Source organism: Pleuronectes platessa, chromosome 16 (assembly GCF_947347685.1).
Source record: "Pleuronectes platessa chromosome 16, fPlePla1.1, whole genome shotgun sequence".
Classification (NCBI taxonomy): Eukaryota; Metazoa; Chordata; class Actinopteri; order Pleuronectiformes; family Pleuronectidae; genus Pleuronectes; species Pleuronectes platessa.
In genome coordinates this window covers 9,678,142-9,695,143 of record NC_070641.1, presented here as the reverse complement: position 1 = coordinate 9,695,143, position 17,002 = coordinate 9,678,142, and the positions used below count along the sequence as shown (strand labels likewise).

The window sequence follows — 17,002 nt, the reverse complement described above, 5'->3', positions numbered from 1 at the left end:
AATTAAGACACAAAGGAGGCTGATGATCAAACATCATTTATTATCATCTTAATATAATTTATGTTTAGATAAAACTAAGATTGCCTATATAGTGTAGTGGCGCATTAAACAATGGATTTAGTGTATACATGCACAATTCTGGCAGAATGAGGTTTGTGTTTTCTTGTTGTTTTGTGTGTAACAACTGCTGCATGAATCCCACTGCTATGAAATACAGAAATCACAGTTATTCCAGTAAAGGTTACGTCTCAAGAAAAAACGAATCAATGAATCAGTAAACCATTTGTTTTTTCTTATCAATGTTAAAGTTCATCTCTGGATCTGTCTCCTCCTGTGTGTCAGCAGTCGGAGGTCAAAGGGAGTCTGTTGTGGATTTCAGCGGTCGGCATTCATCCTCCGCAGCTTTGGTGGCAAGTTGTCCTCCGCCCTCCCTCCAGCCGAGAGCAACGGGCTTTGCATGAGGACCGGAGCAGGGGACGGTGAAGGTTGAAGGCTGTGCTGGTACAGGTCTCCAGTAGACTTGGTCATGGGTTCGAAGCCTACCTTGAGGGACTTGAGTTGCAGCCGATTCTCTGCCTCAGGTACCGGGGAGGTGGAGCTGAGGCGCTGCAGCTTCAGGGGCAAGTCTCCCGTGCTGCAGGCCTTCTCAGAGTGCTGGGAGCTGAGCAGAAGCACCTTCCTCTGCAGGTCCTCCTTCCCAGAAGAGCTCATCCTCTGCAGCTTGCTTGGCAGTCGACCCCCGGCCCCTGAATGACGGCCCCTTTCGTCTAAAGTGTTGATGTAATCCACAGAAAACACCCGGTCACGCCGGGTGCCGTGGCTCTCGTTGAGTGCATGGATGGGAGTAGATAGAGGCGAGGGCAGTGAATTCTTCTCTTCGTGTTCCTTGACGCTGTACGCTGGTGTCGGCACCTCAAACGTGTTGTGGAACTGAGAGTAGTCTACCCGGAAGAAACCCTCCTCGAGGGACATCACCGGCAGGAAGCGATGACCCCATAAAACCTCATCCTCAGTATAAGACGTCCGTGCCTGGCATGTCATACCTACAAGAGATGAACAGGGTAGTACATTTTATAACTGTCATTAAATGAAGGTCAAGCTTCAACAAAACAGAAGATAAGAAGATATGTGAAAGGACACCGTTCCCTCCCATCGTCTCTCTTTGTGCTCCGCACTTTCTTTGGGAAATGCTGCCTCATGCCTCTTCCTATTGTTCAATTTTGTCACTTACTGGAGATGTAAATACTTTTTTTAAAGTGAATTCACAGGCCATAATTCACAAAGACTAAAAAGCTGTTACAGGCAGTGCAGTGTCAAATCTAAAGGAAGGATAAAAGCTGCTTAGGTTCTGCTCCAAGATCATTGGAGTCCAGCAAAAAGACCTGTGCTCCTTCTGGAAGAATCGAGCGACCAAGAAAGCAAAAGGAATCATAAGCCAATGAATCATGTTCTCTCGAGGGAGTTTTCTCTATGTAGCTACTCGTACAAAAAAATTGCTGCTTTGATTCCTTAATTCCCTCTGCTATCAGGCTTATAAATGCTTAAAATTATTGGTTGTTGTTGTTGATATGTGCACTGGCATGTTGATGTCTGATTATGGCTACTAATTAATTTATTCATTATTCATTATCATTACATACATGAATGGGTTCCATGTTGAATCCGATGACCCTTCTGGGATTAAATTGCCTGGATCTATATTACTTTATAACTTTATCATACTTAATGTTTTTCCATATTCTAAGCGTGTCGCCTCCAATATAAACAGAAAAACTCAGATGGTGGCATGAGTAAAGGACATCTTTACCTAATATATTAATAATCTTTACATAACGCTACTACATTCAGTGAAGGCTTGTAGCAGTGCTATTCCAGTTCCCATGAACTGGTGAGTGATTCACACATTTTGTGCTGTTATTATAAGTGAAAGGCGAGTGATTCTTGTCATCAGCGCGTCTTGTGATGGCTGTGATAATTGTGCAATCCGATCAACAGAATTAGCAGTTGTCAAGCACCATTGTCACATCAACATATCGATGGCAGAAACCATCGGACTTGTCTTTACGTGTATTTATTGTGACATGTGGGGTTGATTGTAAATTGTACGGGCTTCAAATCAATTATCCATTGATTTCCTGATGTCTTTCAGCAGTTATTTGTTGGTGTGCATATTAGTCATCCTTTATGCTGACACCGTGTGTGTCTGCCATCAACAGGATTAAAACAGCCTCCAAGTATCCAAGACACACTTTTTAATTTGACCTCAGCCCTCGGAAAAAAATTTTTCTTGACATTCGGATGCTTGCTTGGAGGTCTTTTGCGAATCAATAAGCACTTAGTCCATTTTTTCTGTCTGATCCAGTGGCTTTGCTTCAACCTGAGCTTTTCTGTTAAACACTGCTCACTAAACACTGTAGAGTAAAAGCCTGATCCTGTTCCTCTGAGGGATGGTATGTGCAGTGTTATGTCACAGCCTGATGCTATTCCAGGCTCACGAGTCATCTTCATCCACAGAAAACCTTCAACAGTCCACATCCAAACAAAGGTCAGAGTATTTCTTAATTAGCCCGGAAACTTAAATTACAAGAGTGAGTCTGGCATAATTTTCCAGTTGTCTTCTTATGTAGCCACCAGCAGAATGACTGTATTTCTGTTAACTGTAAATACACAAGTATTTGAAGCTAGTAGGTTCAGAGCCTGACATGCAAACCAGTTTTGTTTCATCATTCACGAATCATAGGCATATTCAGCCCTGTGCTTAATGTTGAGTGGATCGTGCATAAGAAGAAAAGCCCTCAGCCCAGCTATGCAAAACACTTGGCAGACATCGAGCAGGGTGTCACTGAAGAAGACTTTATGCAAAATTCCTGGCGGTAGCCTTTACTGGCAATGACTATAGAGCTTATTATGGTGTGCTGCCTTCTGCGTGACTCTATTTAAATCTGAGCATTGTTACTTAGTAAGAATCTAAATAATATCACATACATAGAGGTGTGTGTCGTCGGCATATAAGTGAAAGTATAAAGCAAAAGAGTAAAGGGACTAAAATCCAGACATGCTTACTACCCATTGGTATTACAAAGTGTTGAACTTGGTCTTCACTGTTCTCTTGGTTCTTAGGAATCACGATTCAGGGGCAGGTTCTGTGCATCAACACGCCTTAAACTGAGCTGAACAGAATTAGTTCTGAACAAATGGTGTGTCTCAATCACAACAGGACAAAATATAATTTTTCCTCTGTTCTGTTTTGGATAATTGTGACCGTCCATCCTGGTACCCATTTGAATCTGGTTTTATAATTAGTCTATGAATGATGAGTCCTGCAGTTTTGCATGGGTCCATTATGGATCAGATGAGCACCTTTGATCTCTTAATGAAGAAAAACCAGATCAAGACATCCTGAATTTTGACGAGAGGATTGATTTGATGTGAGTTTTGAATTGATCACCAATTTCAATATTTATATATATCTGTTAACCTAAGTTTGTCATATTAAGTCAAAAGTTTCAACAATAAAACTGAAAAATGTATAGCTTATTAGAGACTAACTTCTCCACTAGAGCATTCACTATTGGTGCTTAATCCCTCCCACGGTCTCCAACACATTTCAGGTCGATCATGCTCTTATGTGGAAAAATGGAACCAATTCTGCCTCTAAGAAGTGAACTAAAACTGACAAGTAACAGAGTGGCTGAGTGCTAATATGTCAACTCTGCTCGAACCATAATGGGAATGAGTTGGGGAGACAATGAACAAGCTGCACAGCTGTCTCAGCAGCAGATGGATGTGAGGGGATATTTGTTCATGAGTTCACGTTAATGGGATGTGTGTGAGTGTGAGGATGATGGGATATCGTGGCCTATTGAAGGTGACACTGCCGGAGCTTCCCTCCTCTAGCTCTCCGCCCTGAGTGCTACAGTGCTGAGACTGTAAACTACTGTCTGCACCCTGATTTAATGGTATTATCAACAGAGCACAGACCGTGTTGCCTGTCCGCCTCTACGCCTCCCTGCTGACCCCCCGCCCCCCGTTGCTCTAAGCCTGTTCAGATCTGTGGTTCCTTCTACAGCAGTAGCAAAGTGAGGGTTATTATGGAAGCAGGGCTGAAAAGAAAAGAGGGAGTATGATTCGCTTGTGTTGGACTTAGGGGGGAAATCATGCTGTTAAATATGCAACAGAGAGAGAGAACAGCGTTGATGCTGAGAGTACTCAAGCAAGGCTGCATGTAGTTTACAGTGGTGGGTGAGGACCAATGTCTCACAGGCTCCGTCTCACCTCTGCTCTCAGCTGTCTGAAAAATGGAGTGGAACTTCGACTAACCTCCTATCTCATCTATCAAACTGACACATGCATCTATGACCACAGGATTTTGTTATGCATAGAGTGGGCATAATCCGATTCTGGCGTAATAAAATATCCCTCATAATTCAATCAGGGCGTCCTTCTAATGTGTTGGTCTTATTCCCACTTTTTTTCCTGCATTTTCCCACCATACAAAACTTGGAAGGCGGGGAAATGAGACCTCATAGTCTAGATAATTAGTATCTATTAGATAGGAATGTTATGTTGGTTGATATCGACATAGGAAATTACATTTAGATTAGGAGTGGGTACAGGATACAAAGAGCTGAAAGAAGTGGTGGGGTACAGATTCCTCACCAGTGGTTTCAACGATGCCCTCGAGGATAACGACAATCTCAAACTCTTCATTCATGAGGGAGCGCTGGGACAGGTCGAAGAAGGGGCTCTTGGGATTGATTTCGTGGCAGATGGTGAGAGGGGACACCAGGAAGAGCTGGTCTGCACCCGTCCCAAAACCGACGTCCAACTCGCACTGGTCCAGAGGCAGGAACTCGCCCTCGGGTGTCTGACGAGACTGAAAGACAGCCAGGAAATAGAGAGAAGAAGGAATGGACAGAGAGAAAAGAGGATTACATGCACAGTGATTTGTAAAAAAGCTTTCTGCAGAAAGGATAACAGAGGCAAGGTGGAGGCCGCAAGTGTGATGAAATGTGAAATGTCTGTGCTCATATTTAAGTGTCTCTGTGTGGGTTACCTCCTGACCCCAAAACACGCAGTTGGGGGTGTGTGAATGTACAGTTCTGCGTCTGGAACTTATCGTCTGATAGGGTGTGACTGATAGGCTCCATCCTAAATGTGTTGGAGAGGAACTGGTATCATGTGAGGTTCGGGTGTTGTGTCTTTAAACAAAGGACAAACACAGTTAATCCAAAGTAGAGCAAAAGGTCACATGATAAGGTGATATCAGGATCAACTTCTGCAAGACATGAATAGACAACGGGCTCACATGCTAGACAGTGGGTGCACCATCAAATTCCCGTTGAGCTGTACCATAGATGGAAGTGTCTGTTGTAAGCATAAACTAAGAAGTTATTAAGTAAATTTCCATTACAAAATCCGAAGTGTTTTTTTCTTTTATGCAAAAGTAAGAACAAAAACAGAACAAAAAGAAAGTGAATGTTGAACACACATATGCAAATTAATGATGGTGTTTTTTTGTAACTGCTGGATGTGTGAATAAGCAACTGTTTGCTAAGACCTTCACCATATCTTTTCAAAATGTGCCGAGATGTATTTATCATGATGATGACTTTTTCTCTGTTATTTTCATCAGCACAAAATACAGACAATATAGCATTATAAGTCCTGTTTTCAAAATGTAAATTGAGTATTATCTTGGTGGATCCAGTTTTAATTTGAATTACTCCAATGGTTACAAGAAGAAACAAGAAAAAACACACGAAAAAAGCACAAATCTGTTTTCATCTATTAGCAGATGAGATGGCCGTGTTTGGACAGGACTTGCCCACAGAGTGTGAAGTGGCGCGGAAGCATTTAATTGCCCTGATGATGTGTGAGCTCAGCACCAATGGTTCCTGGGTGTATTTTTACCTTTTCTGTCTTATTCTGTCTTATCCATCTGTTCATACTTTCTCTCTCCTTACTTAACAGCCTGTCTTACACTTTTCCGCTCATCCCTTCAAATTTGAAGCCATGCTGCTCACATCTGCTTCTCAGAAATGAGGTATGTAGCTTTTTCAACAGTTTTGATGTAAGTAATGTATATAATGTAGGTTTTCAGACGTAGAGGAAGCCTTAACATATTATTTCTGTGTAATTTAAGAGCATAAAACATTAAATATCAGGCAATTATTCACCTTTGAGATCAGCAGTTACTTTGTGGTAAGACTCTATCTTGTGTTTTTAAACAATAAATAAAAAGTGCAGTGTTGATTTTCTCATATAATCTTCGGTGGCATACGCTAAGTTTTTTTCCCTTTATCCTTTTTCTTCATTCTTTCCACCCACAACCAATAATTGGGATGTGTCAGCCACCAGTCACCCACTCACACAAACAAACACACTATTCCTGCACCACACAGCTTCGTAATGATCTCCCACACAGATTCACTCACACACACACTGTCCCACCCCCTTCTTTACAAAACCTTCTTCTATTTCTGGATCTCACCGTAGGATGTAGTTGTAAAATAAATAAAAAATAAAAGCACATTAGTCCCACAAAGACAATTTTCTCTTTTAGAGTTTTCCTAACAGAGTGTGTGTCATAGCTGCGCTGGCTCGAGTCCAAAATATGGTAATAACGGAATAGAAGAATGAATGGTTTTATTGAGCGATTGATCCGAAGCTTTGTGAAGCTGAAACGATTTGTACGTCACAAATGATAAAGAAAAGTCCGACAACAACAACTTTATTTAATCGTTGTTGGTGTCTTACGTTCGTCCATATGACCTGATGACTTCTCTGTGCATGACACAAACATAAATAACAACATAATTTGGACAAATGTAAGATCAGTTGGTTTTCCACAATTTGATATTGTTCAGGTGCTTTTATGCAGAATTCAAGCATGTTTCACTTTAGACATTGATAGAGAAATGCTGTCAAATCAAAGAACGGTGCAAAGCCACAACCATTTTCAGCTTTTCAATCCTTTATAATGATTTAGTTTATGTAATGAATTATGGTCTTCAAACTGCTTTCAATTGTTTCCTATAGATGCCTTCAATTCTAAAAATATATATTTGTATGGCACCCTCTGATTGTGATTTGAAAGGTGCTATATAAATAAAGTTTATTATTATCATTATTATTTACTCCAATGGCAGTTTCTGGTTTAAATTTTGTTTTAAATAAATTACAATATTGTAATCGAATCACTTCAGACACCAAAATAAAATGTGTCTCGAACTACAGCCCCATCCATATAGAGAAAATTTAAGCTTGCATTTCCCTGGTTACATCTGATGAGTCATGATTGGATGATTTGTGTTCAGGTTCAGGATATTGTTGGAAAACGTTTCGCTGTTAAACTGGCTATTTTATTAAATAATTTAGATGAATTAAGGGAAACAAAAATTCAAATGATTTTCATTGAAAATTATTTGACTCTCAGTTAATTTACTACATCTTTGGTTCTGCTGTGTCTCATCCTGGTTGCTCCTTTACTTTAGTCACAGCTCATCCTGACCTCCTGCTGACATTACCCTATTTATCCCTCCGAGTCACAAATTGTGAATGAAGTATGAGCAAACAGTCACTTTTTGCATTGCCAGAAAGCATTGCATTCTATTTCTATCTCCTGTGAATATCAATGAGATGCTCTTTAGGATTTATCTTGAAGAATGACTTTCATGTCGGGGAGGACATTGTTCACTTGTCGGGTGCTTACAGGCCGCTGAATACTGTTTGGCGGCGTTCCTCCATGTGGGTTATCTCATGCTAGCTTACGGAAATTCTACTTTTCACTTTCTGTCTTTGTCACTTAAGATTAAGAAGATGGATGACTGTATGCAGACATTGACAGGCCAAGCTTCTTACACAGGCACTGCTGGCACTCTCCTACACTTCCTCTCGCACAAGGATACAGCGATAGCCGAGTTTGTCTCCAGTTCAACAAATAGACAGATCTGTCTCCCAGAGCTCTATAAAATTCAGACAGGGTGGTGTTCAATCATTTATAATGATTCCTTTGGGGAGATGTTACGGCAGAATGACTTGATGAGCATGTTGACATAGACCCATCACATTTGAATACTAACCACTATAGTTATCAATTCATAAAAATCTCTGTCTGTCCAACTGTCTGTCTGTATGTGGCTTGCATATCTCCAAAAACTTTCATCTTATCAGCTTCACACTTGGCCTGTGTATTGTTAAAAACCTAAGGAAGCGCAGGGTTGAATTTGGTGCAATTGGGACACATGATACTTTCTTCACTTATACGTTTTGGATAAACAGGTGACCAGTGCTGTGTAGCAGCGGAGGTTGGGACTCATCAACTTTAGTGAGGCTGTCAATCACGACAACAGTATGTTCACGACGACAACTGATCTCCAGTTCGGGTTTGTAGTTGGTCAAGCTTCACTGAACTTTGAATAAACAGGTGAGCAGCTCTTTATGCAGCTTCAGGGTTCTGAAGCAAGCAGTATTACCACAGAACAACAGCCCATTCCAAACAGGCAGGTTTAGAACGGCCACTACACTGCTTATTGTAAAAAGGACAACGTGGGTTTTGTTTCATGAACACAAAAGCTGTCTCTCTGTGGTGTGAATGATGCTCATGGATGAAGACAAGAGAAGAATCAAATTGATTAGACCTGACGTGGCCTGATCTTCACTTAACACCACTCCATTCACTGCTGGGCTTTCATCAATCAGCAGCATGAAAGGAAGGTAGAGTTTGTATGCATTCAGGTCGAAGTCGGCCGCATCTTGAAGCTTTCAATTCTGCTACTGTTCGCCTGCTCAGTACAATCCAGAAAGGTTGGGCAAGTCTAACATTTCACACAGGCCAGCCCCAAGTGTGTGGATAAAATGCTCAAATTGAATCAAGAATGAAAAGAATTTGTCCAAAGGAGATGGACAGCCCAGTTTCATACGTTATCTAGAGTGAATCGGGTGATTTCTGTTTACGTGAAAAAACAGTGTCCACAGTATTGTTTGTATGTTGATTTAGAAAAAAGGCTTGTCCACACAAACATCCGTTGTTGCCCCCCTTTTGGTCGCTCAACAACATTGTGCATCACAGTCAGGATCCCTGATTGTGTTTAATGCTGCATAAAGGCCTGTGTTTGTAAAAGGTGAGGTTTGAGTAAAGCTAAACATCTTAAACACGTATTTATGATCGGACCCAAGTCTTCTTTTTAAACTGGTGTTAATTGTTCATGTTTGGTATGAACTAAGACGACAAAATAAAAGCACAACTACTCACCCTGACAACCATCATTCATTACGGACTGCAGACGATAAAGATCATTTCTATGGATACTAAGCTCCTTTCCCTCCTTCAAATCCAATTTCTGTTTGTGATCACAAGACATGAAATCATTCTCTTAAGGTCCCTATGGAGGCTCACACTCAACCAAAATGAGAATAAAAAATGCCGGGGTGGTACTGGGCAACCAGGATAAAATAGTTTTTAGAAATACTGAAATGTGCTGATGCTCTTCTTTATCTTCCCCCCCCTTGGAACGTGTTTTAATTATCTATGTGACACACAGTGACTTTGGCAGGAGTGGGCAGTGTCACAATGTTCTTGGCCAAAAGTGTGTTAAGTTGTGTCTGTGCTGCCTCTGATTTGTGCTCGGGTGTTGAAAACATTGAAACAACACTCAGATATTACTGTTGTAAAGAGCCTGAAGATGTATCCAAGAGGAATAATACTTCTCTTTAGTGCTTGTGAACTTCAGGTCTGATTTTAGGCAGCGGGGGTGTTATGCAGCATTGTTATGTATTTTTGCAGTGCATTTCCTGGATTTGGCTTAGCGAGTATTTATAGTGCGTGTGCTGCCAAATCGACTCATACGAGTGCGTTGCCTGTTCTTAAACTGCCTGTTTGGAAAGGGCTGTTTGTTTGGACTGTGGTAACGCTGGTTGCAACTTTCTTTATGAGAGTGATCATAAGTAATTAAGCCGTGGGAAGAAAAGACCGACTGCAGGACCCAGTCAACAGAACCTTGAAGCTGCTCCACCGCAGCTGCACAAAGAGCTTCCCCTGTTATTCAAAGGAGAATCAGTTGTCATTGCCATAAACGCTGATCAACATCCCTTACATTGATGAGTCCCATCCACTCCTGCTACAGAAAAGTGGTTGTCTGTTTATTCAAAGGTTATTAATACTGTAAGTATCACGTTTCTAAATCGCACCTCATATTTGACGCTGCACTTCCTTGGACCCTAAATCCACACAGTAAGTGTGGAGCCCATAAAGTAGATCTATTAAAACAGATGAACGGCTCTCGTGATATTTGTTCCACATGCAGACAGACAGAGATTTCTGGAATATGTAGCTAGATATTTGTGTTATATATATATTTTTTTGTTTGACTTTCTCTGCCACCATATCAACATTACAGACTTCACCTCACACATTCCTTCGTTTGGATGCATCACTAAGAAAAAAGGAACCACGGTTAAAAATGTGTGTGATCGCTTGCATCTTTCAGCATGAGCCCTCCAACAGCAAAACATCCTACATGTAGGCTGAATAATTTAAGAAGTGGATACAAAGACAGAATCATGAGCTCTCCTTTAGGTTCACGGCTATCCGGGGTTTGCTAATCGATAACCGTTGGGTTTCAAGGCCTTTCTCCCAACCCCCACAACCTGATAGCATAATTACATCTCTATTCTTATGAGAAAAGAAACGGAAATCAATTCTACTTCTCGGCTCCACTATATACCACATTCTGCAATCCTTTGAGGTGAGGTACACAGCTGTGAGGATTACTTTCTAAACACTCATCATAATCACGACTGTTTGCTGTCCTGGCTCCTAAATGGTGGAATGAGCTCCCCATCGACATCCGGACATCAGAAAGTTTACACATCTTCCGCCGAAGACTAAAAACATACCCCTTCCGACTATACCTTGAATAAAAAAAAAAAAATATTAACAACTTTTTGAAACTAACAATTTAGTAGCACTTAAATGGCACTTACTTATGGCACTTTGTAGTTTTGCTTTATTTTGAAGAAATTGTACTTTCTTGATTTTTATCGTCCTGGGTCTGTACCCTCGGGCTTGAATGCACTTATTGTAAGTCGCTTTGGATAAAGTGTCAGCTAAATGAAATGTAATGTAATGTAAGATCCCTCAATTACAAGGAGAACTCTGCGGGTAACACTTCTTATGTCTCCCCTCTAGCAATGAGAATCTCTCTGGCTCTGTCAACCTTTTCCATCACTTTGGATGAATTTCTTTACTCTCTCTTTCTCTTGCCTTCTTCCACCTGCCACCCTCCAAGTAATATCAGAGCCGTATTTTCAGCTGGGATGTTCCAGCAGGATGCCCTGTGAAGCCGTCATGGACGCCCGTCAAAGCTGCATTTCAACCACGGACTGTGGGACTCAGGATGACAGGTCCCGTCGGTCCGTCTCTTCAATCTTTCCACTGTTATCCAGCAATCATCCGTGACAGTTCAGCAGAGCTCTGGTTCACTGACATACTGTCCGGAACACAGCAGTGCCAACAAGTGGCCCGCTGTCAAACAGGCTTTGTCCTCCATACCTCTTAAGATAAAGCTCTCATCTTTTGGGATCACTAGTATTTGTGTGTGTCTGCTACTTACACCCAGTGGTGGGATGTAATCAAGTTAATTGACTTACTTACTGTGCTAAAGTACAATGTATCGGCATGTATCTGTACTTTACATAGGTAGAAAAATGTATGTGGTACTTAAACTGTAACTTTAGAAAATTTTTGTCTGTTAAATTGCCATGGCCGAATAGTCCAATTAAATTCAATCAAGCTGCAGAAAATTCATCACACTCATAGATATCAGTTCCCTAAACATGCCAGATTTTTTCATAGAGATTCATGAATTACTCCCTGGGGAAAAATAGAAAATTATGAAAAACACAATATATAAAAAATTGCAATCTATTTATTTAAATAAAACAAATCTGGATCCGCCCTCTGATCTGGATCTGCTCCACTTTAATGGCTTCTTCACTGGCCAATACCACTTCCCTGGTTTCACCGTGTTTCATGAAAACATTGTCAGTATTTCAGTTTTTGTGCAAGTAACCGACAAATGGACAAGGGTGAACACATTGCCTCGTTGGAGGTAAAAAGAGTAATTTCTCCAACCATTTCTGTATCTTAATGCAACTCACAACCCCACCCACCCACCCACTCCTGTCACTCTTCATGTGAACGACTGAGTGCAACGCCTCTGATGCTGTCTTGGAGTGACACACTGAAGTCGTGCCCTGTTATCCCCTTATATAAATGATGTTAGGTCAACATGTGTTTGAATTAGTTCTGATCGAGCAAATATGGCATGATGGATATAAAATTTGACATAATAAGTAGCAACTGGCACCATTTGCACTCTTGCCCTCCAGTGCCGGGAGAATCCTATTGAAAGTGGTTACAGCTTTCAATCCTTATGCTTTCAAAACACATGGAGTCTGACAACAGGCGTCGCTAATGCCCTTTGACACATACCAACGCTTGGGGTGCAAGAGGATGCCACTGACTGTGGATTAAGAAACACCATCGAAGCACCATTCACAAATATTGAAATACTCAACTGTCGGTTAAGGGCAAAATGCGTGGAGGTTGGCTAAGGTTCAACTTCATACAATTGTGCATTGATGTGTAGGAGAGAAACGCTTACTACGATTTAAGGTGTTTTTCTACTGCAGCTCTTTTGAATAAGAAAAGCAAGTCACTGAGTAAATAGATGACTCAACCTCCTTGGTGGAGGTAATGTGATAAAGACCATAAGTAGGTGCAGATCTGTAACGTCTTACTAAACCGTCTGTACTTGTTCATTCAGAGCTTCTTTTTACAATACTTTGCAGTTTCTTACAGTGATCTATATCACATTCAAACCAAAAAATGTAAATGCAGCCAACTTGCAGTTCTAATCATAAACACTTCAGAGAATAGCCAGAAACAAATATTCAAGGTACACGCTGGTGTCAGAGAAACTGATTTGTTTTGATTTATAAGAAAATTTCTGTCTATGGATTTGAGTTGTTCATTTACTCTGTTTTAGATAAAACAAGTCATCGCAAAACCCTTTTTTCAAACTCACTGTATCCACACAGGATGAAATAATGTCGCTGAGTATCTTTTATGAGGCATGATTGAAGAGGGCTGCAGTTCAACAGCACCACCAGCATTTCTACACGGGGACTGCAATGGAAACATTTAGTCTAAAATATATCTAGTTTAGTAGTACGTTTTAAATGTGGGATGTATATGTAAAGGAAGACTATACATTAAGCTAAAACAAAGCTTTTGGTCAGGCATGATGAGTCTATTTTTCCCTTTTTCTTTTTGTGTGGTCTACGCTCGGACAGAGCTGTAGAAAAAATTCTGTCTTGAAAAGAGAGTCTTCGAAGCGAAAAAATAAGGTTAGACCACAAAGCCTGAAGCAAAAATAAAAAATGGATGCTGTATCTATTATATTTCACAGAAAGGACTGTAAAAATTATGTGGGCAGAGAGGTCTTGGAATTCATAATGATTGTATTTCTTCCAGTCCAGACTAGAATTTATTGCTTTATCTATTTGTTCTCGTCTCCTTTACAATGCATCTTGCCTTCTTATTTGAATTTAATACAAAACCTGTTTAGTTCTGTTCCAGTTTTGTTGTCACAGCTATAAAAAACAACCACATCTGTCAGTTTCTACACACTATTTAACACTCTGAGTTAGAGTGTGGCAATACACCACATTTCATGGTATCATAAGTATGTGTCGCAGGTGGAGAGTTTAATCGGGATGCTGAGAGGTTACTTAATTGGGAGAAATGTAGACATGTGCGATTGTATTAATGCCTATTGGCCTTTTCACTTCCTCCACACTTGTGACTATGGACTCTCCCCCTCTGCCTGCACGCATCATTAAGCTGACCAACGCTTTGCTGTGTGGACCACAGACATAAACAAGCTCCAAACACCTCACCAATGCTGTTTGTCTTCTTTATGGCCCATTTTGCACATTGAACACCGATGTGGCTGAAAGGAGCTGGACTAGGATCATTAAAGGAAGAGTCGGCCAACCTTGCTGCTATTTGTGATCATTTTGTTTTCAGTGTCTGAGGCTCATTAGCCATATTCCACAAAAATGAAAAAAATCTGCTGTGCTCTTCATTAGTGGAGTGTGGCAGCGTGGCACAATTGATGAGGAGCTTCCAAACCCACATTAGTGGACAGGCTGATTATTTGGTCCTGGGTTTTGCTGCAGCCATATTCAAACCGCGTGAGGCTTCATGACACATTTTATAAATCAGGGACGCCCAATCAAATTATCCATTAAGACAAAATGATGCGTTTCCCCACAGTTGTCCTGAGTACCTTTCTCGCAGGAGTGCTTTTGTTCCCTCAGTGATCTGTGTCGGTGTGTGAAGCTCCCTCTCAACGCTGATTCACTGAGCCTATCTTTTCTTCCTCTGGGTGCCATCTCTCGCCTCGCTCCTATCTGTCCAGGTGTCACCATCTGAAGGGGAACTGATGCTGGACACACAGTCCACTCTCCTCACTAAACCACTCGCTACAAAGACCCACCACTGCCTTTGTTCCCTTATCTCCATGGTTTGGGATCCACCTGGCTGCCGCTCAGCCTCTGCATCCTGCAGCTGAGGGATTATGGTAATACTATTTTAAGCCTGTTTGGTTTAACAAGGCACATAGTGTGGGACCTGCTTACATGTTGCACTTTGAATGAAAAAGAAGGTTAATTTTAATCATTGATATGCAATGTGCAACCATCGCTTATCCCATGGAGGGAAATGGAGTAAAGATTGTTCAGAGATGCAAGCTGTCTGTCAAGAGCGCAGCCAGTGTGCCAAAGGAAATCACTTTCCTCAAGCTTCTACTATTTGCATAAACCCATAATAGAAAGTTCCCCCCCTGCTGAGATTCAACAACGCTGACCAGTGCAGCGAGATTGCTATTAAGTAATAACAAGTTCATTTCCATGCGTGTTTTGTTGCCCCTTTGATTGACTGTGAGGTTTAACTGTATGTTGTTAACTTGTGCATTATACGGTTTAGTTTTATCATGATCCCTTCTTTGTGAACTTACCTTTATGAGTTTGCATCTGATCTGAGCAGACACCATGTGGCTGTTTCGCAGGTTCCCCACACGGAACATGAGGCACAGTTTCCCGTCTCGCTGAGAAATCACCGCGTCCTGACTGAACATGAGCGTCTCTGCGCGTTTCTTGGGCTGAGACATTTTAATGAACATGCACCCGATGAGAAAAGCGTCCACTATGGAGCCCATCAGTGACTGGAACAGGAAAAGGATTATGCCCTCCGGGCACTTCTCAGTGATGTACCGGTACCCGTAGCCGATGGTGGCCTCGGTCTCAATAAAAAACAGAAAAGCTGAGGGGAAGTTGTAAACATTGGCCACGCAGGGTGTGTAGGACGAGTCGTGGCCGTGGTTCAAGTCTCCCCTGATGTACGCGATGATCCACCACATGGATGCCATGACCAGCCAGGCGATGGTGTACGTGAGGATGAAGATGAGCATGTTCCATCGCCACTTCAGGTCCACCAGCGTGGTGAAGAGGTCAGAGAGGTACCTGCTGGTCTCCCCGCCGAGGTTTCCGTGCTGCACGTTGCAGCGGCCGTTCTTGTCCACGAAGCGCTGGCGTTTCTTCTTGACCTGGGTAGCGAAAGTGGGAGCCTGGTTCGTGTTGACCACCTGGTAGTCCTCGCCAAATTTTCTGCGAAGTGCCGCCATTTGAGCTCTCCTGAAGTAAAGCAAAAACTTACTTTCCCTTTAATCCATGTTTTCTGTTTGTTTGAGCCCCAAAACACTGGTTACCTGCAGTGCGTAAAATGCGCCATGGCCACCTTTACGCGCAAAAAAATCGAAGGAATTAAAAAAATAAGAGCACGCGTGCACCTTTGTCTCTACTTTTAATCACAGGTGTTATTCTTTTATTTAAAAACATACACTATACTTCCAGTTATTCCACATGATACCAGCCAGTCGCTCTCTGCAGGTGTGCGCTCTGCTCTTCCTCCTCTCAGTCTGACCTGCCTGATGCTCACCAGCGAAGCGAAATACGAGGAGCTGCCTCCCATTCACAGCTTCTGGTGGACTGTAATGGATGAAGGGGTAAGTGTGTGTGAGAGGAGGGAGATATGTGAGGAGAGGTATAGGGAAGGGGGCAGGGAGAGAGGAGGGGAGAGTTACACAAGACTGCGCTTGTGTGGAGAGAGAAAGAAAGAGGGGGATGGATGATGTGGGCTACCCTTCAGTGCATTTCATTTCAATCAGCTTGGGGCTTAACTGATGTATTAATTAATTAGTCAATTATTGTATTAATTCATTTCTCTGAAGGGGCTTCGATTGTCTTTCTACTTTAGCTGATCCTCCGGTGTGATGAACAGTCCATAGACTGGGAGATCCTCAAGTGCTGAGGTAGTAGCGTCTTTTTGCTGTTAAGTTAGACTGTGCCATCTACTGGATGGACGATCCATGTGCATATTTGGTCTAATACCTGCTCTAATCGGGGCCACATGAGGGACATTGACTAATTGAATTGCAGATACGGCTCCAGCAATTCCCTCTGCTTCTGCTCAAACCTGTGCCAAATTGAAAGCTTTCAAATTGAGGTAATAATGTCTTTAACTGTACTGGAAAATAACTTACAGTAACCGACTGATAAGAATCTTAAATAACTCCCTGAAATCTTTTCATTTTCTGGACTTGTTGCTTTAGATAGATACAATTTACTGCTCACTTGTCTCCAGGCTTTGTCCATTTTAAGTCAGACATTAAATCTGTGCTTCTCCTCTTTCCTGTGAAGCCCTTGTATTGATTTCGACATTGTATGGCTACTACAGTGGAGGGTTTCCAGCACTAGTACTCTCCCAGAGGACAGTCGTAAAATGGACAGTCCGCCCTTGGATCCCCATTTGCCTTCAATTTAATCATAGAGAACACAGGATCTATATTATATGTAAGTACGACTATTACTAGCT

General features: G+C 41.8%; 1 protein-coding gene across 1 annotated transcript; it reads right to left on the bottom strand.

The window, feature by feature from the left end:
- Positions 1-375: 375 nt before the first annotated feature.
- kcnj19a (potassium inwardly rectifying channel subfamily J member 19a) lies at positions 376-16,126 on the bottom strand. Its single transcript, XM_053443471.1, has 3 exons — positions 15,087-16,126; positions 4,660-4,876; positions 376-1,043 (listed from the first exon to the last, which is right to left on the bottom strand). The coding sequence occupies exons 1-3, from the start codon at positions 15,750-15,752 to the stop codon at positions 376-378; spliced, it is 1,551 nt and encodes a 516-aa protein (XP_053299446.1). The 5' UTR covers positions 15,753-16,126.
- Between the last annotated feature and the right edge of the window lie 876 nt (positions 16,127-17,002).